The sequence below is a fragment of the Lissotriton helveticus genome, chromosome 8, assembly GCF_964261635.1.
Source record: "Lissotriton helveticus chromosome 8, aLisHel1.1, whole genome shotgun sequence".
Taxonomy (NCBI): Eukaryota; Metazoa; Chordata; class Amphibia; order Caudata; family Salamandridae; genus Lissotriton; species Lissotriton helveticus.
This window is the reverse complement of record NC_136069.1, coordinates 341,783,772-341,808,408: the sequence shown is the minus strand read 5'-3', so window position 1 is coordinate 341,808,408 and position 24,637 is coordinate 341,783,772. Positions and strand designations below refer to the sequence as shown.

Below are 24,637 nucleotides of genomic sequence, written 5' to 3'. Positions count from 1 at the left end.
AACAGGTGGTGATGACTGGCAGGGAGTAAGGGTGACTGGCGAATCTTTGCAGTCATGAGACTCGTCAGACACTTGGTGCAGCTCTTCTTATTCGGCATGTGTGTAAGTAAACAGGTATCCCCTTTTCTTTAAGCAGCCGGTGACAGGTGGCTGGAGGGTCACTGAAGGATGGGGCAGATACACAGTTCGCGCATGTAGGCGGCTTACATTTGGTACTCCCACTGAACAATCTCCTGTGGCGTCAGGTGATGGTACGAGTACTCGCTCTTGTCCCCTTTTGCTGACTTCTCCTGCGCACCTGTTGTGGTCTGCTTTTCTGTGATAGGATTGTCACCCTCCTATCTCTCTACTCCTTTTCTTTTCTGCAAATGTGGCAACGTGCCATGCTCTTTTCTCCTTGGTTCTTGCTTCATGTGTAATGTGGAGTCTGGCCACGTCTTCTTTGTAACTGTTACAAAGTGGCATGGGCGCGCAAATGCATGTCTTTTCTAGACATGCTCTGAAAAAGTGGCGACAGGCCACGCAATGCATGTCTTTTCTACACATGCTCTGAAAAGTGGCGACAGGCCACACATTCTCACAGGGACCTCCTGTTCACTCCGTCGTGTCCTTTGGACTATGCATCTTCTCCCGTCACGGACACTGACCGGTCCGGTCCTGTCAGTAGGACTGGACGTCTTCTCAGGTGCGTCAGCCATCTCAGGAATGGCAGAGGAGGTAGGTGTACTTTGATGGATATGTTCTGTAGTGCCTTCCATACCCTTCTTTTCCTCGACAGAGTATTCCAGCTGCAACACTAGATCGCTGTGGGAGGTACGGGTCTCCCTTCTCTTGCGTCAGTGGCAGCTTGCCGCTATGGGATGTGCGACTCTCCTCTTACCTGTAATGGGACGATGTGGAACACAGTCTTAAGGCAGTATTTTGGGTACTTCCTGAATAGTCTGGCCCACTGCAGGGCGGCGCTATTGCAGTTGAGGTGTGTAGATGATCCTCTATCTGCATTCAGGCCACGCAGGACCCTTCCTCTGGGATCTCCTTGGTGCTTAGCTTTATTAATGGCAGGTAACCTCCCTTCCGCCTCCTCTTCGCTCGAGGGCACAGCACTTGTGCCTCAATGCTGCTCCGTCATGAAGCGGTGCACTGTCTGTATTCCTTGCATCTGGGCCCTCTCTGTATCTTATTTTGGGTGCATGCGGCACCCTCCGCCATGGTGGGTTGACCTGTTGGGCCCGTGACTGTTGTCACCTGTTCCTGGAAGCATGTGCTGGTGGCTGGATACCACTAGGGGCGTGCAGGGTGTCCCAGCTGTCCCGGTTTCACTTTTCTCTCCCTTACCGGTTCTCCTCCAGACCCTCTTTGCGAGCCAGTGACTGCCGGTGATGCAATTTTACCAACCGGTGGCGTTCTCCCAGCCAGACTCTTCTTTCTTGTGTGTAGTGTTGCTGACCAATGCAGCATAGCTGTTGTTTGAAGTACACAGTTTCTTCAGACAGCCACTGGGGGCACCGGTATACCATGGGCTGCTATAGGGGCAGGTGCAATCTGTGTCTGGGTCAGTCTCTCTAGCTGTTCTTGCTTCTCCTCACAGGCACTGCAGCCTGTGATTCAGTGGCAGGTGCTTCTCTACTCCTCTTCAACTTCCTAGGCGCTGCTTTCCTCATGCCCTGCTGCTTCGGGCTGGGATGTATTGGTTCCATTACTTTGGCTGGACTGCTTTGGGCATCTTGGGTCTCTGTGTTTGTTTATTTATTTATTTATTTGGAAAGTTTTATAGAGCGCGAACAAGACCCTTGCGGATATCAGAGCGCTTTACAATCAGTGAAGAAAATTATACACAAAATGGAAACAGGTAGAATACGTATACATAACATATTGTGCAAAATAAAGCAAAAAGGTGCAAAACAGAAAAGTCCCGTGGGACAAAGTAGTGGCAACTGTGGTGCCAAGATTGTCTGGTTGGAACATTGTCATAAAATTAAAACTGGAGGAGGTACTGGTGAGGTACTGGTGAACTCTTAGTTTCTTTAGATATCGATCAAGTGAATTTTTCCATGAGTATTGCTTTTACTTCCTTTTTGAAAAATGCCGTAGAGGTGATACGTCTGGTTTCTGGAGGTAGAGCGTTCCAAACCCTAGGTGCCATCCCTGAGAAGGAACGTTTTTAAGTTTTTGTCTTGTTGAATCGATGTAGTTTCAATAGTAGGTTTCTCAGTACTTCTTGTGGATCTAGTACCGCCAGAGATAGTCAATTTCTGAGTGAGATAGCTGGGTGCATTGTGGTGTATAGCCTTATGAGTCATGCAGGCAATTTTCAGGTGAATTCTGGCTTCAAATGGTAGCCAGTTCAAGGATCTTAAGTCAGGGGAGATGTAGGACCTTCTTTTTGAGCCTGTGATGAGTCTCGCTGCAGCATTGATGGAGGCTCTTAGTGGTGTTGTTGTCGCTTTGGGGCAGCCAACTAGCGCTTGAACTGCCATCTTGAAATCGTTGATCGGTAGGAAGGGTTTCAGCTTCCTCAATGTAGTTATCTGGTAGTTTGCCCCCTTTGTTGCGTTGCTAATATGTTTGTGCATGTTGAGGTTGCAGTCTAGGGTTATACCCAATGATTTTGCTGAGTCCACAATGGTTGGTTGAACGTTGGACGTCGTAAGATGTTTGAACCATTCATGTAAGAGGGGTATTTTGGCAGGAGGAGCTCTAAGGAGGAATTTAATTTTTAGTGCGTTTCGTTTGAGATGGTTCTCAGCTAGCCATGACTGGGTGTTCAAAAGCATTGTGTTAAGCAATTTGATGTCTTCTGGTGTGTGAATCTTAAGGTATAGTTGTGTATCATCTGTGTACATGTGAAATTGCACTTAGGATGCTTGTAGCAGAACAGTAAGTGGTTCCATGAATAAATTAAACAATGTCGGGGATAGTGCGGACCCTTGTGGGACTCCCAAAGTTACTGGCACGGCTTTGGACAGAGTTGTTGACCTTGAATTTTTTAGTTCGGTTTTGAAGAAAAGAGGTAAACCAGTTGAGCACTGACCCTGATAGGCCCATTCTGTGAGTGAGCAGATCTATCAGGTTCTCGTACTTGACCGTATCAAAGGCTGAGGGGAGGTCTAATAGGGTGAGTAGGCATGAACCATTCTGATCAAGTATTTGTAAAGCATCGTCAATTATATGTGTCATAGCTGATTCCGTGCTGTGCCATGCTCTGAAGCCTGATTGGTGTTTGTCTAGAAGGTCGAAGTGATCAATGTGTTTTGTCAATTGGTGGAGTACACATTTTTCCAGAAGCTTGGCCAGTGTAGGGCTATTGGTGATAGGGCGATAGTTGTTTAGGTCCGTGGGATCAGCTATGGGTTTCTTTAGGATGGGTGAAACCTGTCCTACTTTGAGGGTGTCCGGGATGCAACCTTGATGGAGTGAGCTGTTGATGATTTTGGTCCAGAGTGGCAGAATCAGTGGGGTTTAGTCTTTAACAACGTTAGCGGGGAGAGGTTCAGTGGTGTGATTGGACGGCTTCAGGGTGTTGAGAATCTTGCCTATTGCATCTTCCGTGTAGGTATCAAAGGAAGACCAAGCAGCGTCGTTTTTTAGTTCTCGTTTTGAGGTGGTTTGTAGTTACGACATTGGAAGAGTAGGGGGTGTTTTGTGTGAGCACTTGAATGTAAGATTACGTCATTGAGGAGGTCTTTCTTGATGTTATCCAACTTTAGATTAAAGAAGGTAGAGAATTCTTCACAAGTGGGTTGTGTATGAACTAGGTCTTGTAGTCGCTGAGGTTCATCCTTACATTGGGTTTTTATTAATTCAAAAAGTTTTTGGGGACAGTTTTTTGCTTGATCTAGTTGGTGGCTGAAAAAGTCTGCTTTTGTGCGCTTGATCTTTCTATAGTAAGCATTTCTATTTTTTCTTAGAGTTTTGAGGTGTTTGGCAGATGGGACTGATCTCCAAATGCATTCGGAAGATCTAAGAGAGCGTCTGTCATCGTTCAGCAAATCGTTGTACCAGGGTTTGAAGTCTTTCGAGGCAACTCTCTTAAGTTGAAGGGGCACCACCTCATTAATCACCAAGGTCATAGAGTTGAGGTAGTGGTTGGTGAGATCATGTATGTCGGAGAGACCAGCCGGAGGCTGGAGTAGTTTGGGGCTGTATGCAGGTATAGTGTTGGGGTTGAGTTTTTTCAAGTCTATTTTCCAAATCTTTGGTTTATTGGACTGAGCTGTGTTAAGTTTCACTGTTTCCCTGATAAAGAAGGCGATGATATGGTGGTCTGACCAGCCACAGGATAGTATTGACTCAAGCTGAATAGAGTCATTTTTGGAGATTATAAGGTCCAAGGTTGCGCCTTTGTTGTGTATGGAGCTGTTGCAAATTTGGGTGAGGTCTAACACGTCGATAAAGTTTTTGAGACTGTTAACCACTGAATCGTCGTGGTCGTTCCAATGGAGATTGAAGACGCCAAGAAATATTTGGGTGTTTTGTCGCCCGGTGTTCGTTGTGACCATGTCCATGAAGTGTTCAGTGAATATGAGGTTGTCACCAGGTGGATGATAGATGATGTGGAACGAGCATACTGGATTGCCATTACTGTTAATGTCAATGCACATGTATTCGCAAGAGGAGAACACTGGGGATAAGGCTATGTTTACTGAGATGCTGCTAAGATGTATGCAGGTGATTCCTCCCCCAGACTTATCAATCTTATCCACTCTGATGATGTCATAGTTAGGGGTTACAAGAATGTCAAGAAGGGGCGAGGAGGATTCTGTTAGCCAGGTTTCTGTTAACACAATTAGGTCAAGATCGTATGAGATGATGAAGTCAGCTATATCCGCTGCGTGTCTAAAGGCCGATCTGCAGTTCAGAAGTGTGCATCTAAGACGGGGTGTGATGAGGGAAGGGGTGAGATCTTGTGTGAGAGGGATTCTACTAAGATTATTATTAATGATTCCTCTATTATTGTGAGTGGAGGACCTGTGTGGGTTAGGGGAAATCGTAGGTATGGCCATGTGTGCGGGAGAGATGGGGGTCATGAGAGGGGGTTCCTAGGAATGAAGAAGGGAGTGTATATCACTCTCCGAAAATGGGTTGATGCTACGGATTGGGCGGGTAGGAAGGTTAGGGATGGACTAGAGTTCCATCTGGGAAGGGTATGAGTAGGGGTGAGTGGAAGGCGAGTTGGGGGCTTGCTTGTTCTAAATGTTATGGAAGATCTGATGTGCCTTGGTTGTCTAGCTATCATCTCTTTAACAGTGGGGGTTTACAGTCTGTCCCCTTTAACACTGGGCAGCCCACCGGGTGTGTGGCACTCAATTGGCTGGTCTCTGTGTTATGCTTCCGAGTGAGCCGTTGGGCCTGCACAAGCAGTGTGTCTCCTGGAGCGTGCAGCAGCCTCAGTTCTGCAGTGGGCTGATCTGATGGACCCAGTCACTGTTGTTGCGGGTGCCTCGAGGGGCCACATACCTTGTCAGCAACTTACTGGGTGTGGGAAAACACCGGTGCAATGTTTTCTTCAGTGCTGGCATAAAGTTTGTACAATGAAGGAACGGCTAAGATGTGGTATGAGTGTGTAGTAGGGGCCGTTTATTTGCTCACTTGCTTGCTTCGTTCAGGTGCGTTCCCACAAGCTGCCACCAGGTGGCACTGCAACATCTCCTTTGAGGCAGCGGCATCCTTTTCTGAATCGACAGCCTGCACGGTCTGGAGATACAGGCGTGGGAGCGCTCAGTCCAGGAGCAGTGTGGCTACCTGCCGGTGTAGCAAGGGCTGGGAGCAGTGTGGCTACCTGCCTGTGTAGCAGTGGCTGGGAGCAGTGTGGCTACCTGCCGGTGTAGCAGGGACTGATCGCGATAGGTGCAGCCTTTGGGGCCCATTGGGGAAAGGGAGGGGGGGAAGAAAAGCACCGCCTGAGACTCAATGTAGGTGTGACAAAGGCCGCTTTATTGGAAGCAGGTGCATCCTACACAATAACATCCTTGGCCTGCGACGTACAATCTAAACCTCATAAATATGCAATTTCCTGACTCACCCCCATCCCCTCCCCTAACTGATTCCCACAATCCACAAACAGTAACAATTAGCAAAACGTCAATTTGCCTGTCCACCTGGCTAAATACTTTATTGTGCTTGACCTACCCCCCGATAACCCAAACAGATTTCCTACTCTTCCCCCATATATTAGGAAGAACCGCCACTCGAGGGACGTGCTAACGGTCCTCGACCCCCCCCTAGGACTCCCCATCGCTTAAACCCGGGACGTGCCGCATGGCCCAGCCGGCCGGACCACACCCCGAACCATATGGCGTGCCGCGGACCCCCTTCAACACCGTGCTGTCAGGTCAATGCCTTCGTACCGCCGGCAGGTCCTCCCCCTTAACCATATGGCCATGCCCTCCGTCCCAGTGTATAGGGCCATGCCCTCCGTCACCACGTATAGGGCCATGCCCTCCGTCACCAATGTATAGGGCCATGCCCTCTATCACCAATGTATAGGGCCATGCCCTCCGACACCCATGCATAGGGCCATGCCCTCCATCACCCATGCATGGGGCCATGCCCTCCGTCACCAATGCACAGGTCAATGCCCTCAGTCACCAATGCAGAGGGCCATGCCCTCCATCACCGATGCACAGGGCCATGCCCCCCGTCACCAATGCATAGGGCCATGCCCTCCGCCACCAATGTATAGGGCCATGCCCTCCATTACCAATGCATAGGGCCATGCCCTCGACACCAATGCATAGGGCCATGCCCTCCGTCACCAATGCATAGGGCCATGCCCTCCGTCACTGAAGGTATAGGGCCATGCCCTCAGTCAACGTCACCCCCTGGGGCGTGCTTCCAGGCCGCGGAATCGAGCTCCCTACGAAGTATGACCGCACCGAAAAGGGGCCGTGCCCTCTCTCTGGCACCCAGGGCCCCCCCCTGTCAACACAAGGCCAGGGAAGCCGCCCAGCGCCTGCAGGCAGACCGCCGAAACCGGCCGTCCCACCAGAGAGAAGCCCTCCGGATGGTGCGTCCCACACCGGAGCCCGTCCGCCAGGAAAAAAACCCTGCCGCAGTGCCCCCAACACCCCCGTCACCCACCATACCCCGCCGCCCCCGACATGGCTGCGTCACCGTTTCGCGTCAGACCCCACCGCGCGTTGCGACCCCCCTGTCCTCCGGCGGGCGTGCTCCCTGACCATGGAGTCGAGCTCACTACGGAGAATGACCACACCGACATGGGACCGTGCGTCCTCTCTGGCGCCCAGGGAGAAGTCCTCCACACAGTGCGTCACCCCCCAGAGCCTGTCCGCCAGGAAAAAACCCACTACCAAGAACGTACCTCTCACCCACGCACGACCCCCAAACGCCCTTGAAATGCCCGCGGCCTAACCGAGACGCTTTCCCTGTTCACGCCTATAACGCCCGTACCGTCCGCTCGAGCCCCCCAAACCTGCACCTAGGCCGACACCCCAAAAAGTAGTCAGCATCTAAAACACCCCATGTTCGCCATAACGGCAAGAAAAGGATCCAGTAGGCTCTGCCAAAAACCCCCGACCCCTCGAGACGGGTAGACTCCACCCCTTTCAGATCCCCAGGTTACCGACAAAAACTGCACTGGAGCCCGAATGAGGCCCGAACGACTCCCCTATCAATGCCCCCCGTGTCCCTACCTACAACTCCAGCCCCCCCCCAGACCTTCACCCAGGCCGCCCCAAGCAACGTGTAGTCCTCCAAGACGCCATAGCCAACCCAGACACTCTAGACCATCTACCCCTGCACTCGGCTCCCCCTTATAAATACCAATATGTGCTCAGCTGAACTAATATTGTGCTGCTTCTGGAATTGCCTCCGCTTATATCATACCAGTAACCTTACACCTACAACCAGCCCTGACTATTGGCTTTGTCAAAGTTGTTAGTTGGATAAGATAAATATACTACATGCAGACATAAAACCATGGCTTCACTGTATATACTATTGATAATGCTTTGGTTCTCGTGCGAGTGGCGCAATGGCTAGAGCTACTAACTTTGGAGCTCAGGAAGCAGGTTTGAGTCTCCGCATCAGCTCAAGGTACAGTGTTCCTGAGCAAACCAACTAATCGCCAGTGCCTACCAAATGTCAATGAATATGTCTTTGTTGATGCCCAGGGAAAGCACTCCGCATTTCCCATATATTACTGCAAACAAATAAAAGTTACGTCAAACAGTGTACTGCTGCAGAGGTAAGAAGTCTGTCCAATCAGGGAGCTAGGAGACATCTCAACCCTTCCCTGGGCCAAGACCTCAAACCCAGCCTCCCCCATTCTATCCTATAGGCAGAATGGCCATCCAGCAGTGAAAAAACCAAATGGAGTGTATTTTACTGTCAGGACATCACACACACCTTAGCACATGTCCTTCCTTTTTCCTACACTCCACCCCGCACAGGGAGTACCCGGGACCTACCATAGGGGTGTCCAATGCCTTCTCCACGCACCCTGTAATTACTGGTAAGGCAAACATACCAATCATGGCCATCCCATTACCATTACACTTTACACAGGGAACACTCGTACTGTGACACTGATCAGTAGTGGCAAAGTACCCAAGCAGACAGATTGGCAACTCTATGTCAAGAAAATGGTCCACGGGGAAAGCAAAACATTTAGAGAGCTGTCACTAAAAAGGGGCAATTCTTACAGGGCCCCTAGGGGTTGAACAATCTGGAATCCCTCAAATTCATTTCCGACTAAAGTTGCCATTGCATGATTATTTCCCAGGTTTTAACACCAAAAGGACGAACTAAACCCATGAACTCTCATAAACCTTCCCCCAGAGATTTGATGATACCTTGTTGGAAACTACCAATTTTGTGTGGTATCCCCCCCCCAGGTTTTTTGCCGTCCGTTACCGAACCTTATTTCGTGAGCCAGTGGTAAAATGCTTGCGCTGTCCACTTTAAACAATGTAAACTTGGAAGTCACCTAATTGGCACATTTAATTCCCTTTTAAGATCCCCAGTATCTAGACCTGCCTGTAACTAGGGCCTGCAAATTAATGCAACTAGTGGACTGCAGCACTCATTGTGTCACCCACTAAAATAGAAGATTTTAAAACATGACTCCAGGGTGGCCAATGCAGCCTGAGTGTGCAGGTATAAAATGGCTTTCTGACCTGACAAAATTAACCCTTTTTCCAGGCCGAAACCTTCCCTTTCAAATACTTTTAAGTCACCCATTAGGTAGTCTTTAAAAGCCGTAGTAGACCACAGTGCAAAGTGCATGGAATTTAAAAGCCAGTATATTAATAGCAACAGGTTCTGACAACGAAAACCTCCCACGTAATTTTTCACTGTATCCCGACTGGCTCTCCCATAGATTAACACTGGTTTACACTACTTGCCTTACTAAGTGCAAAATGCAATCTGTGTACCGCTATACATTATATTCCAAGGGCTCATTTTACTAGCAATTAAAAATACAACTTACATTCTTACAAAATAAACTTTTCTGACACTGGGCGAGGTAGTTTGTTCCTGCACCAGCATCTTATCATTGAAGTTCTTCCAGTACAGAGCTGATTTATCATGCCAAAATATAGCTTAATATGGGCTTGCACTATCCAATGCGGAAGACTAAAAGCCTACCTAGGGAAGTCGCTTTATACTAGCTGAAGCCAAGGTCTGTGCATTGCGCTTGAAAAACCAACTTCCCTAGTGTAACGCCGGTAGGAGTTTCAATTTGATAAGTTCCAGTATAGTTAACCGAGAGGGGCCCGTGAAGTCACTGGCCATGCGTAGTAATGAGGAAGAGCACAAAAAAGCGATGACTGGATTACTTAAATTAATCTCAGCCCCTGGCGATTACTCAGGACACATATGCATCGCAACATACCCCCAGCGTACACTCCTAAAATCACCACCCCCCAAGAAGTCCATCAGTCCTTTCTCCCCTGCCCCGAAACAACAAAACCCCGGCGGCCGTAGGGACCCTTCGGGTAGAGGCAGCTGGGACTCACCTAGTCCCACGTGGGAGCCCGACCGCCCGCACCAGGCAGAGCCGGCCCATCCGCTCGGCCGCGTGGAGCCGCATGCTGCTCTCCCGAGCTCCACCAACATCCAGCGACGTGTCCCGCATACCTCCTGCCGCGGCCCATCCCTGCCCCAGCGAAATGTCCAGCCGAGCCCCGGTACTTCTCCAGGGACACGAGCTTGCCCTTGATGTTCACCGCCTCAAAAGTGTAAAAGTCCTTGTCCTTCTGCTGGGACAGGGAGAGCGCCAGGAGCAGCAGCGCGAGGGTGACCGTGACCATGGACGAGGACCCAGACCCTCTGCCTGCGCGAGATGCTGCCTGCGTGGCGCTCGCTCTCGGGCTCCTGCATCCCACTGGCCAAAATTGTCCATCTGAAAATGTGCTCCAGAAATTCAAATGCCCGCATCACGTTTTTCAAACTGTCCCCCTCCTGGTCGTTACGCTTGTGTAAATAGGTCGCAATAATACTGTACAGGGTGTCCCCACCGACCTCCTCACAGAGGCGGGAAGCAGGCAGTAAAATGTGTTTAGCTCTCTCCTTCTTGGTTTCCTCGTTGCACGGGGACAGTTTTCCTTGAAGCCACCTTCCTTCATAGTACGTGATATAGTCCAGGAAAAGGTTTTCGGCTGCTTCAGTGTAAAAAAGTTGTCCAACCGCCACCCCCGCCCGGCGGCCGAGACACCACACTTAAAATGGTGTCTCCGCCGCGTGACCGGCCGGATACCAAAAGCCAGCCCAAAAGGAGCCCAACAAAGCCCCGCCCCCAGCCCAAAAACTACCAAAAACACGCAAACCCGCCCCCGGGCGGCGCCAGCTCCACCCCCCCCCCTTTCCCCGGCCCCAAATTCCCCCGGGCGGGGCAGGCCTCCCTTTGGTCGGCCGCCCCCCCCAGGACCCCCATTGTGCATTCTAAGGCTGGTGACCAGACCACTCTCTCAGGTCCGGTATGGCAAAGTTCCTGCGGGAGGCAAACAGTCTTCTTTCCATTCATAGTGGCAGCAGGCATTCACCAGGGAACCGCACTTTTACTGCTCGTCCAGTCTTTTCCTCATTCCCCTCGTGCAGAGTGAGTCCATGGGGGTTGGGCTTCTCTCTCGCCACACAGCGCGGTGGGTTGAGGGTGCATTGTGCTGCTTTGGCACAGGCGAAGCTGTCCTTGCTGGGAATGATACTGCTTCCCGGAGATAGTGGGGCCCAGGAGCGTCTTGGCGCGTCTGTTCTTGTGCTTGAGTGTCTGCCATTTATTGCAGTATTATACCTCTACTTGTACTTTGTACGCTGTTGTAACCTGCACACATCACTTTTTCCTCCTGTAATGCACCGTTTGCTACCTCTTGTATTTTGTTTGCTTACAATTGTCATTTTTGCCTCATGTAACTTAACGTTTGCTTTTGTAATTTGTTCACTTGTAATGTTCTCCTCATGTCTGTTCCTATTGTGAAGCGCTCTGACACCTTCGGGTATATTATTCCGCGCTATATAAAAACGCATAAAATAAATACATAGATAAACAGCGTCATCACAGGCGGGTATCTTTATTACCGCCCGATCGCTCGAATGCACCGCGGCATGATCCCTGCTGAAAGCCCATGTCAAATCATGCTGCAGGTAGATCGGCCCAAGGCATCGCGTTACAGATGACCCTGACCTGCGGGGTCGGTTTGCACCGTGCAGCTGCTGCTCTGCCCTGGGGTTGATGTGACCTGTGGCTTTTGATTTCTTTTAATCCGGCTCAGTTGCGCCGCTGGCGGGTGTGCATAGGGAGCTCTGTGGGGCCTTTCTGTGCTGCTTCCCCTCACTCGCTCCCAGTGTTGCGCCAGTATTGTTTCTGCCCCCTGCCCCCTGACCTCAGTATTGTGCCTGTATTTGTTCTGTTATCGTTGCATCGTTGTGCCCCTGATCGTTCTGTGCCTCCACCGCCGTTTTCTGCCGCTGCTCCCCGCGGCCCCACCCCCGCTCCCTCCAGTATCACCGCTCCCCTCCCCTCTCGTTACCCCGCTCCCGCCTCCCAGCTGCTCCTCCCTCCCACTGAACACAAAAGGTGGTGTCCGCGAGGCGGGAAGCTGTGACCTGACCTGACCTGGTCGCTCCTCCCGCCGCGTGGCCCACCCCGAGTGTACCCGGGACCCGCTTGCCGCCGCCGCTGCCAAGTTTGTATCTGCCCCCTGAATTGTGTCTGTAATTGTTCACTTTCATCGCCAACTGTTGTACCCCTGTTCCCCTGTGCCCCTGCTCTCGCTCCCAGTGTTGCGCCAGTATTGTTTCTGCCCCCTGCCCCCTGACCTCAGTATTGTGCCTGTATTTGTCCTGTTATCGTTTGCATCGCTGTGCCCCTGATCGTTCTGTGCCTCCACCGCCGTTTTCTGCCGCTGCTCCCCCGCAGCTCCACCCCCGCTCCCTCCAGCATCACCGCTTCCCTCCCCACTCGCCACCCCGCTCCCGCCTCCCAGCTGCTCCTCCCTCGCTCCGCCCCCCCACTCTCCATTTATAGGCAGAGTCCGCAAGTACGCGCAGCATTCACGCGCAGCGGACGCGCCAAAGGCAAGCCCGTCTACGCCCGTCCGCGCCTGTACCGCACCCAGCGCCAGACCCCCTGGCCCCCGCAGATGCCATCCCACCCGCCGGACGTACGACGCCACCACCCTCAGCGCACTCAACACCGGCCGACTCCCCAGCTGCCACCGAAGCGCCCCAGGACGCACCCACGGACCCTTCACCTGCCGATCCTGCAAGTTCTCCTGCATCCGAACCTGCACTGCTCCCGCCCCCACCAAGCCGAGCACCAACAACAACCACCTGAAGTGCATCCTGCTCAACACCCGCTCCGTCCACAGACACGTTATGGAACTATGGAACCTGCTCGACACCACATCTCCAGACGTCGCCTTCCTCACGGAAACCTGGATGAACGCCTCCTCAGCGCCCGACATCGCCATAGCCATCCCTGACGGATACAAGATCACCCGAAGGGACCGCGTCAACCAGACAGGAGGAGGCATTGCCATCATCCACAAGAACACCATCCGCATCACGACCAGCTCCGACGACACCCTCACAACCGCCGAACACCTTCACTTCCAGATACACACCGACCCCAAGACCACCCTCAGAGGCACCCTCATCTACCGACCCCCAGGACCCCGCACACAATTCAGCGAAGACATCGCAGACTTCATCAGCCCACACGCCCTTCCCTCCGCTGACTACATTCTCCTAGGGGACCTCAACTTCCACCTGGAGAACAACAATGACAACAACACCACCACCCTGCTGGACAACCTCGCCAACTTTGGACTCAAGCAACTGGTGAACACCCCCACCCACTACGCCTGACACACGCTCGACCCAATCTTCTCCTCCAGCAAGTACATCTCCTTCAGCCACTCCACCGGACTACACTGGACAGACCACAGCTGCGTCCACTTCAGCTTCAGAAAGACCACGACTCACCACCACCCACAACAGGTTCCCCGCAGGAGCTGGAACAAGACCACCACCGACCAGCTCACCACATCACTGAACCAGAACCCCCCCACCAGATCAACGGACCCCAACCAAGCAGCCAACAACCTCACACAGTGGATCACCAACTGCGCTGACGACCTCGCACCCCTGAAAAACCATCCCAGCAGGCCTGGATGCAAGAAAGCCCCCTGGTTCAACGACGACCTCAAGAACTCCAAGAAGAACTGCCGTACCCTCGAGAAAGCCTGGCAAAAAAACCCGACCACAGACAACATGACCGCCCTCAAGCACGCCACCTGCAAACACCACCAGCTGATCCACACCACCAAGAAGTCAGCATTCAAGGACCGACTAGACAACAACGCACACAACAGCAAGGAACTCTTCAGCATCGTCAAAGAGCTCTCCAACCCCAGCGCCGGTAACAACGAAATCACTCCCTCACAAGACTTCTGCGACTCTCTCGCCTCGTTCTTCCACAGCAAGATCGCCGACATACACAACAGCTTCGGCGAACAGACCACGCACCCAACCACAGAACCAACACCCCCCCACCACCACCCTCCGCGCCTGGACCCCTGTCAACACCAAAGACACCATCCGCACGATGAACACCATCCACTCCGGATCGCCAACCGACCCATGCCCCCACTACTTCTTCAACAAGGCCGACTCCGTCATCGCACCCCAACTCCGGGACATCATCAACTGCTCCTTCAAAGCCGCCACCTTCCCGGAAAGCTGGAAGCATGCCGAACTCAGCGCCCTCTTGAAGAAATCCTCAGCAGACCCCACCGACCTCAAGAACTACCGCCCCATCTCGCTCCTCCCGTTCCCCGCCAAAGTCATGGAGAAGACCGTCAACAGTCAGCTTGCCGCCTTCGTCAAGACGAACGGATCCCTCAACCACTCACAGTCCGGCTTCCGAGCCAACCACAGCACCGAGACCGCCCTCATCGCAGCCACTGACGACATCCGAACCCTGCTCGACAACGGGGAAACAGCGGCCCTCATCCTCCTGGACATCTCCGCAGCGTTCGATACTGTCTGCCACCGCACCCTAGTACAACGCCTCAGCAACATCGGAATCCAAGAGAAGGCGCCGGAAGAACCCAGAGAGTCTGCCTCCCCCCGTTCAGATCCAAGGCCACCGAAGTCATCTGCGGCGTACCACAAGGATCATCACTCAGCCCCACCCTCTTCAACATCTACATGAGCCCCCTCGCAGCCATCGCACACCAACACAACCTCAACATCATCTCCTACGCCGACGACACCCAGCTGATCCTCTCCCTCACCAACAACCCTGCCACTGCCAGAACCAACCTACACGAAGGGATGAAAGAAGTAGCCGAGTGGATGAAGAACAACCGCCTGAAACTGAACTCAGACAAGACGGAAGTCTTCATCCTTGGATCATCACCCTCTGCCTGGGACGACTCCTGGTGGCCCCTGGCCCAAGGCAGCGCACCCAAACCAACGGACCATGCCCGCAACCTGGGCTTCATCCTGGACTCCTCCCTCTCGATGACCAGACAAGTCAACGCCGTCTCATCATCGTGTTTCAACATCCTACGCATGCTCCGAAAGATTTTCCGATGGATCCCCACCGAAACCAGGAAGACGGTCACCCAAGCACTCGTCACCAGTCGACTGGACTACGGAAACACCCTCTACACCGGAACCACAAGCAAACTGCAGAAAAGACTCCAACGCATCCAGAACGCCTCGGCACGACTCATCCTGGACATCCCCCGACACAGCCACATCTCCGGACACCTGAGAGACCTGCACTGGCTCCCCGTCAGCAAGAGAATCACGTTCCGTCTCCTTACCCACGCACACAAGGCCCTCCACGACCTGGGCCCCAGGTACCTCAACAACCGCCTGACCGTCTACACTCCCACCCGCCAGCTACGATCGACCAACCACGCCCTCGCCTTAGTTCCACGCATCCAAAAAGCGACCATGGGAGGAAGATCCTTCTCCTACCTGGCAGCCAAGACTTGAAACTCCCTCCCCATCCACCTCCGTCGTACCCAAGACCACCTCTCCTTCAGGAAGCAACTCAAGACCTGGCTGTTCGAGCAGTAGCGGACCCCCCTCCCCCAAGCGCCTTGAGACCCTCTGGGTGAGTAGCGCGCTATACACATTTCTTGATTGATTGATTGATTGATTGATGCAGGACCTTGTTGTCCCCACTGCCAGACAGGGAGCGTTACTTGCCTCAACTTTAGGGGCCAGAGCGCGTTCAAAGCGCGTTGCTTATCGACTTCCTGCCAATTCGCACTTCTGCCTCACAACAGGCAGTACGGCGATTGTTACAGGTCGCTGTGGCAGGCAGACAGGTTGTCTCCGTTTCCTCCCCCAACGAAGAAAAAAATTCAATTTTTGCTCCAGCTCGTATTGGGTGACTGGTGGGGTCGACCCGCCTTGTCGCCATTGTTGCATCGTGGGACCTAGGCCCACATGATAAGGAATAAACACAGACGCAGAGAATATGGTTACAGGGACTGGCAACTAGCACGTGCGCTCGTGCTGTTTTATTGGCAGGGTCACCTGACCGGTGACGCCTGTGTTGGATGGCTGTGTGGTGGGTGTGTGAGCCAGCCCTCGAGGGAGTGGCTGGCAAAAACACTAGACTGTGTCCAGCAGGACTCAACTTTCCCTAAGAAAAACATTGGGCCTGTAAACTTTTTTCATATAAATTAAACACTGCTTTTACATCATTGATGTCTTGCAAGCAGCCATGAGGTTTGCTGATGTATTTGCATTGGGAGGTCATGACAGGGGAACTCAGAACATTGTACTGCTTCACTACAGGCAGCAGTTCCAGAAGTTGAGGGTTTGGGGAAACAAGGGTCAAAGAGACATCAAACAGCACTCATCAGAAAATCATTCTCGATGAAGTAGGACCATTGCAAAGATTTTTTTGAGCATTAGGCCAAATGACATTTTGCTGCCCGCACTTTTTGCAACAAGGACACATTTGATGTTCCTGCAAACTGCTCTAATTTTACCTGTTTTACTTCAGGTAGCACAGGCCTTACCATTCCCTTAGACAGGAGTTTGCTTTTCAACCTTTTCTACTGTGTATGTGTGAGAGTCAAATATGGTAAAATTGTCATAAAAAAACAGAGAGATTAACATTCTTTCGAGTTGAATTTTTTTCCCGTAAGATACCAGTCGTATGTAATATTGATGTCTTTCTTGTTTACTATTTCAAATAATTAAATAAATAATTGTACTTCATTTTTGTTTCTCAGGATTCACAACTTCTCCTGAGGCTTCTGATAAAGTGACTTATTATGCAGCTATTGGAGTTTGTCTTCTGTGTACCATCACCCTAATTGTTTTTATAAGTCACAAATGCAAAAAGGTAAAGGGTTTTGATGCTTATTAATGTCTCTCAGGGCTGTCACGGTGCTTACTTACTCCTTTCTGAATTATAACCTTTCTTCATTTCTTCAGAAATACAAGTTTGAAAGCCAGATGCAGATGATCCAGTTTGTTGGCCCTTCAGACAATGAGTACATCTACATCGACTTCAGAGTTTTCGAGTACGATGTTAAATGGGAGTTTCCACGGGAAAATCTGGAATTTGGTGGGATATCCGTGATGTCAGTGATACTTGGCGAAGTTGCTCTATAAGCCGACACCTGCTCATTAATCCTGTCTTTGTCCTGCAGGGAAGGTGCTTGGGTCTGGCGCCTTCGGGAAAGTGATGGAAGCTTCTGCCTACGGAATAACCAAACCAGGGGTCTCAATACAGGTTGCTGTCAAAATGCTTAAAGGTACCGGAAATCATGAACTCTTTCTGAATTATAAGTGTAATGTAAATTGTAATGTAAATTGATACTTGTATAGCGCACTACTCACCCGCAAGGGTCTCAAGGCACTTGTACGAATACCGCTGTGGAACCCATCCTGGCTTTCCCTGTGAGGTGTCCACTCCTGGGCACCCCCAAGGTGGAGGCCAGGCATCCTTAGCGTTGTGGGGGCCGTTGTGGAGATTAAGCAAGCTATTGCCCAGAGTTGCAGAGTGGGACTCCATGATTGGAATAGGCACCGAGGTGAGAATTATCAGGTCCGTGGAATTTTTGAGCCCAAGACCCGCCGAGGCGGGGAATTGAACTCTGGTCCCGGGCTAGACCTCTGCATTAGGGTCTGCCGCTCTAACCATTGAGCCACACTTCTCCACACCAGTAAGTAGGTAAGTAAGTAAGCATACATGTTATGGCATTTAACATGTTTGACATTCATGTCATTTATTTTTTCTAATTTCATTTGCATTTATTTATATATTTTTTCAGTTTAAAGCTGTTATTAAAAAGCAATAAGCTAAATACATGTGGCCATACATGAGAAAAAGAATCAAATATAATGCAATATATTGCAGAGGTGGAAACATTTAGAAAATTATAATAATAAGATATTCAGCTTTGTACAGACAATTTTAATAAGATCGACTCATTTATTACATTTAAACAGGAAAAAGGGGTAAAGTTGAAAAGTATTTAAAAGGGGAAAGAAATGGAGCACCTAGCATAGATAAGCTTAAAGAATGTGTATACTAATGAAGTGTATAATAACTGAAAGATATTGGTCAATCTAGAATGAAACTTAAAAATATGGTGTTAAAGAGAGTAAAAATTGTGAGAATTTTTAATTAAACAATACAGTGTTATTAGGCAAATGAAAATTAGCAACCTCTTCTCTAGAAACCTGTATTTGATTTATATTTAATTGCACCTTATGAAGATAGGAGGTCAAGGGAAAGGGAAATTATAAAGATTGATTTTTAACAGTTAGACCCCCTATGAGATATTGGAATTCTTTTCATCTTGTGAGTAAAACATACTTCATTTTACCAAGCATTATGTATCTTGAAATTACTCTTCCACGTTCACATCCATATTTATTAGCTCTTTGTTAAAAATGAAACGGCAATTAATATATTTCCATATGTATTTAAATGATAAACATACATTCACTTTGATATCTGTAGTGTTTTAGGGGCTTAGTATCATATACTAAAATGATATGCTCAACTGAAAATCCCAAAAAGAACAATTGATGGACAGAATGCAGAACAATGTCATACATTCACCCCAGTAGAGGGATCTGGGCCTAAATCCATAGTTTTTTTGCTCACCAAACCATTCCAGTTTGAACCCAGCCATATGCATATCAGTCTTGACTGGGCCAAATTAGAACAGTCCAGCCCGAACTGCCAGGAAAGGTACACCCTGGATTGGAAACAAGCATCCTAGGACCAGTTTCGGGGTTTCACCCCTCATCAGCCAGCATCACTTGACTCCAGTGGCATGGAGAGGACTGAAAATCCCAAACATCAATAACTACAGATGTGCAGATCTGCAGCTGCATGAGATTCATTACCAGCGCTGAAAAGAAAATCTAATGCCTCAATTCTTATACTTTTAAAACTAAATTCTGACAGGTTATCATTGTTTGTGTCTATATGTAAGGGTAAAAATCTGTAACAATGAAAAACTAAAACCTTATTCTAAATGAGATTCTTAGTAGAGTGTGTCTTAGTCGAGTCAGTGGTGTAGCAAAGCTTGAGTGGGCCCCCCTGCAAAGTATATGGAGGCAGTGCTCCCCACCCCAGGGTCCAGCCAGGGGCTCTCAGGCGAGGGACCCGCCGCTCATACACAGTGCCAGAGGGGGCCACCGGGAGCTCGGAGGCCCCTCCTCACCAAGGGGCTGTGGGGGCTAATGTTACTCCACTGAGTAGAGTAACATTGGAGCAAAAGAGAAGGTGCCTTTGAGCATCTGGGCTTTGCTCCATCCATTGATTTGAAAATTATTTATAACGCGCAACCAAAACCCTAAGGTGTCAGGGCGCCTAAAAAATAAATAAAAAAGATGGCAAATCAAACTACGCATATGCGAACGCAAAGAGACGGGTCTTCAGGGCCTTTCTAAAAAGCTGCAGAGTGGGGAGGGACCTCAATTCCATAGGAAGAACATTCCACCACTTGGGTGCCAGATTGGAAAAGGCTTTACCTCCCCATCTGGCTTTTCGGATACGCGGGACTGATAGAAGAGCCTTGTTAGAGGAACGTAAGTTCCTGCAAGGACTATAACAGGACAGGATGGATCCGATTCCTATAAGGCTGTTTCTTGCTAGGGCCCTATAGATTAAACACAGGATTTTAAACAGAATACGATCCTCCATGGGGAGCCAATGAAGCCGTTTCCTAGCCAGTGTGGCTGAGGTGCCCCGAGGTAGATCCAGAGCGAACCTAGCCGCTGCATTCTGGACCACCTGCAAGCGCTGCAGCAAGCTTTTATTCAGTCCCGCATACAGCGCATTGCAGTAATCCAGACGAGAACCCACTAGAGCCACTGCCAGTTGTTTCCTAGCCTGCTGCGAAAGGTAGTGCTTAATCCTCCTCAGTATGCGTAGAACGCCCCAGCAGGTAGCAATAGTCCTGTTTACCTGTTGACACATACTGAGGGAGGGATCGATCACCACCCCAAGATTTTTAGCAGATGCCGCAGGGACAGGACATGCTCCAAGTGAGTCCGGCCACCATTCAGCTGACCATACCTCCTCCTTGCCTCCAAACACCATCACCTCAGTCTTCTCCCCATTCAGTTTCAGCGAATTGTGAATCATCCACTGTCCGACCGCCTCCATGCAAGATCTAAAATTGGAGGCAGTCGGAGTAACTGACTGGGAGAGACAGACGAGGATCTGGGTGTCATCCGCATAGGAAACTACCTCCATCCCAAAAGATCTAATTAGTCTGGCAAGGGGGGTCACATAGATGTTAAAAAGGGTCGGACTAAGCGCCAACCCCTGAGGGACCCCACATTGCACAGACAGGGATGGAGATAGAAACTTACCCAGCTTCACTCTTTGCTCTCGCTTGTCGAGGAAAGAGGTGAGTAGAGCCAATGCCTCCCCCTGAACCCCAATCTCCCTCAGGCGAGATGTTAGCACTGAGGGAGAAAGGGTATCGAAGGCGGCGGTAAGGTCTAAAAGGATCAGGAGGGAGGTCTGTCCCCCATCCACACACATACGGATATTATCCAGTACTATGGTGAGGGCAGACTCTGTACTATGTTCCCTCCTGAATCCATGCTGGGAAGGATCCAAACAGCCAGATTTTTCCACGAAGGCAGCAAGATGTTTATTCAGATGGATTTCTAACATCTTCGCGGGGGCTGGGAGCAGTGACTTGGGACGGAAATTCTATAGTACCCCAGGGTCGAGAGAGGGTTTCTTGAGTAAAGGTCTTACTACTGCATTCTTCCACTGCTGGGGAAAAATGCCCTCCCTCATGGCCCTGTTCATGATGTCTACAAGAGGGGGTAAAAGAGAATCTCCGCACTGCTTTAGGATCTTAAGCGGGCAGACATCTAGAGGAGAGCCAGATTTAATTTTACTGAGAAGTATCTCTGCATCCTGTAGGGAGAGAGGAGGGAAGGATTCCAGGCACCATACCGGAGATTTCTCCGAAAGGCCAGAGTCCAGGACAGCTGGGGCAACGGGCTTAGTGGTAATAGGTTTCAGCAACTCTAGAGCGGTATAAATGTCCAGGATCTTAGTCTGGAAGAACATCGCAATATTGTTGCAGAACTCCTGTGACGCAATCACCGGATCAGGGGTCTGAAGGGTAGTAAGGGAATCTGCTATCCTAAAGAGCTCTTTAGGAGATGAAAGTGAGGAAGTTAGGGCAGTAAAGTATTCTTGTTTTACCCTAATAACTTCCAATTTATACTTTCTTATCAAGATCTTATGGATTTCCTTTTCCCTTAGATCCCAGCTGGTATGCCATAGACGCTCCTGTCTCCTGGCTTCCTGTCGGAGTAGTCTTAGATGCTCCGTGAACCATGGGGCTGAAGGTCTTTTCCTAGCAGAATAGCATGGCCGTATAGGGGCCAGAGAGTCCAGAGCCTCTGTAATGGTCTTGTCATATTGTGAGACAGCCGACTGGACATTGTCCCGCAAGGAAGTAGACAAACTGGTGATCCAGGGTGTGAAGGAACCTTCTGTGATATTATTCAGATTCCTAACGTAATTCCGTCTTGCTCGGAATATTTCTGAAGCCATCCAGGATCGGACAGGACATAGTGAATGGTACGGCCAAGTGATCTGACCATGACAGAAAAAAGGAATCATTTACTGTCAACCTCCGATCGTTGGAAAAGATTCCATCGAGCGTGTGTCCTGCTCGATGGGTGGCCACTTTCACCAGTTGGAAAAGTCCACAAGCTAGCATAACATCCACCAGGGAGATGGTATCATGAGCCTCTGACAGCTCAAGATGGAAATTAAAATCTCCCAGAACCGTCAAGTTTTCGCAGCCAAAATAAGGTTCTAGGATGTGAAGCAGTTGCAGTCCGAAATCGGTTCTAGGGCCTGGAGGACGATAAACTAGAAATCCGTTAAATGTGAATTTATAGGGGCCTGTCAGAGAAAAATAGAGAGCCTCAAAGGCATCCCTAGGAACCTTGACAGGTGTAATAAGGCATTGGAAGCACTCTTTATAGAGAATGGCTAGCCCACCTCCCACACGGCCCACTCTGTCATGCCGTACCAGGCAGTACCCCTGTGGGACTGCTTCAATAAGGTCAGGACCAGAGGAGTCCTTTGCCCATGTCTCCGTGACGAAAGCCAACGAGGGCTTCCTGTCAAGTATGAGCTCCTTAAACATGATGTTGTTCTTAACAAGAGAGCGAGCATTGACAAGAATACAGTGTTCGTGCCGCGTTTTAACTCCAGTATCCCCCGGGGAGTATGATAGGTGAGTGGAGGGGGATAAACCAGAGCCACTGGGGCATGCCAGAAAGCAGCCACAGTGCGGAGATGAAAGAAGATCATCAGGAGAGCTTCTATGATAGCACGAAAGTCTTGTAGGCTTAAGCCTTAGCATCTCCTGTAGCGAATACCTACCAGTCAATGAGCCAGCTTCATTTTGGCCAGCCGTCCAGCCGTCCAGCCCATCCTTAGCGCGGACGGGCGCAGACGGGCTGGACTCTGGCGTGACTCCGGCGTAGCGACGGCTTACACGCTGCGCGCACACGCTGCGCGTCATAGGTCCGGTTTAAATAGGGCTCTAGCTACTCTGCCTGCCTACTAGAGCGCCCAATAGTGCAGCGCTTCCCCACACCCACCCAAGATGGCGCCCACCAATTGTAAGAAGCGAGGGTCAGGGCCGCCTGAATAGCGGTGAGGACACAGTTTAAAGTGCAGGATTGCGGACAGTGACTAAAAGCAAGGGATACTGTGCTAAAAGTAATACCAAAATAAAATGACAAAAACGGGGATTTTAAAAGCGCTAGAAGCATCTCAAAGCCAGCGCAATGCGAATAATATGCAGCCAACAAGGAAAACGCTCCTACCTCCAGCCTGCTTTATAGAGGATGTCAGGAACTGCCTCTAGCTACTCTGCCTGCCTACTAGAGCGCCCAATAGTGCAGCGCTTCCCCACACCCACCCAAGATGGCGCCCACCAATTGTAAGAAGCGAGGGTCAGGGCCGCCTGAATAGCGGTGAGGACACAGTTTAAAGTGCAGGATTGCGGACAGTGACCAAAAGCAAGGGATACTGTGCTAAAAGTAATACCAAAATAAAATGACAAAAACGGGGAATTTAAAAGCGCTAGAAGCGTCTCAAAGCCAGCGCAATGCGAATAATATGCAATTGATTCTGTTGCCACAAAGACTTGCTGTGCAATAAATCAAGAGGTGCCCCTGGGGTATCGTAGAACTGCACCTAAAAATATGAAACACGCAAAGGTCTGCTAAAGTACACCTTAAGGATCCCCTCTCATCTCCAGATTTGTTTCAGGGCCGATCTTAAGTCTAAGGAATAGGGTTCTACGTGTAAACTAATCTAAGACGTCTCCTAGGACACATGACGTACGATGTTTGCTGCGTATGGTTGCAAAGAAAGACCTTATGCCATTGCAAAAATTGCTCAGCCTGAAAAGTTCAAAAATAACATCTAGCACTGGCCAGCCAAACCAAATATCTTTGCAAAATTGCATATTCTCTGACATGATATATAATTTGGCCTTACCTTTCCCTAAATTTGCTCTTAACCAAATCTTATTCACGCTTATGAGCAGTATAGGTTTTTAGTAACATCTTCTAATATTAGATATGCAGCCCTGAGGGCCAGCCTAGACAATTCCATTCATCATTGTTTCCACTCCTGCTTTTCCCTTTTTGCCTCTGGAGATGTTTTAAAGAAAGTTAAAGAGAATTACATCTGTAACCTGTCTTTGTAGCTTTCCATCCTCTTAATATCATGATGACATGCTTACAAATTTTGGTGAGTGATAACTGAACATTTCAAATTGTTCAAATATCAAAGGAATGAATGCAGGACACTTTGGGATACCACATATGAACAATGGCTCAGTCTAGGGGTGTGGACCACCAAGTGACTCCAACAACACACTAACAGCACATTTGTTCTGCTGCATTAGAGCTAGGGTGAATGCTGTGCCCTTTTACCTTATGTGCTTGTTACTCATGGCAATCTTATGTTTTCTTTTTGTCTTTACTTTTAGGTGCCTTCCCTGAGTTTTGTTTTATGTTTTCATGGCTAATCATTAACTTTCTATCACCCTGTCGTGAAATGAATTAGTTCGCCATTTATACAGATAATTGTGTCTGTCATGGAAGCATTATGTACAGTCTCAACGGATGAACTCATTGCATATACTTCAATAATACATTTTACGATCGATTCAGTCTCTTCTAACGCATTTGCTGATCTTTATAGTTAGACTAAAGATTCGCATTCTTTCTTTTCAGACACCTCTGGGGCGTCCGAAAAAGATGCTCTGATGTCTGAGCTAAAAATGATGACTCATATCGGAAACCATGACAACATTGTAAATCTCCTCGGTGCCTGCACTATGTCAGGTAAGGATCACTCTTTAAACGGGATATAAATAGTGCAGGCATTGATTACTCGTGAAGAACAAGGTATTGACCAATCAGAATTCTTTTTGGATCTTCTGATTCTAGCAAGATTTTTCTTGTCTCGTATGTTCTAATCAGATTTCTGTGCAGTGCATTCTACTCCATAAGTACACAGGTTTAATCCATAAGAGGTGAAGATGAGAGTTATTTGGTTCAGCACATGATCTCTTGAACATTCAGGGGCATATTTACAAGCTCCTATCGC

General features: G+C 49.6%; 1 protein-coding gene across 3 annotated transcripts in view; it reads left to right on the top strand.

The window, feature by feature from the left end:
- Positions 1-24,637, top strand: part of FLT3 (fms related receptor tyrosine kinase 3) — a 469,875-nt gene that overhangs the window by 358,327 nt on the left and 86,911 nt on the right. For all 3 annotated transcript variants that reach the window (XR_013599399.1, XM_078655995.1, XM_078655994.1), the window contains exons 13-16: positions 16,728-16,840; positions 16,933-17,065; positions 17,151-17,255; positions 24,262-24,372. Coding sequence is in view for 2 of the 3 variants with exons in the window: in XM_078655995.1 (XP_078512121.1) it covers positions 16,728-16,840; positions 16,933-17,065; positions 17,151-17,255; positions 24,262-24,372 (462 nt within the window). In the remaining variant the exon portion in view is untranslated. The remainder of the gene's footprint in view (positions 1-16,727; positions 16,841-16,932; positions 17,066-17,150; positions 17,256-24,261; positions 24,373-24,637) is intronic.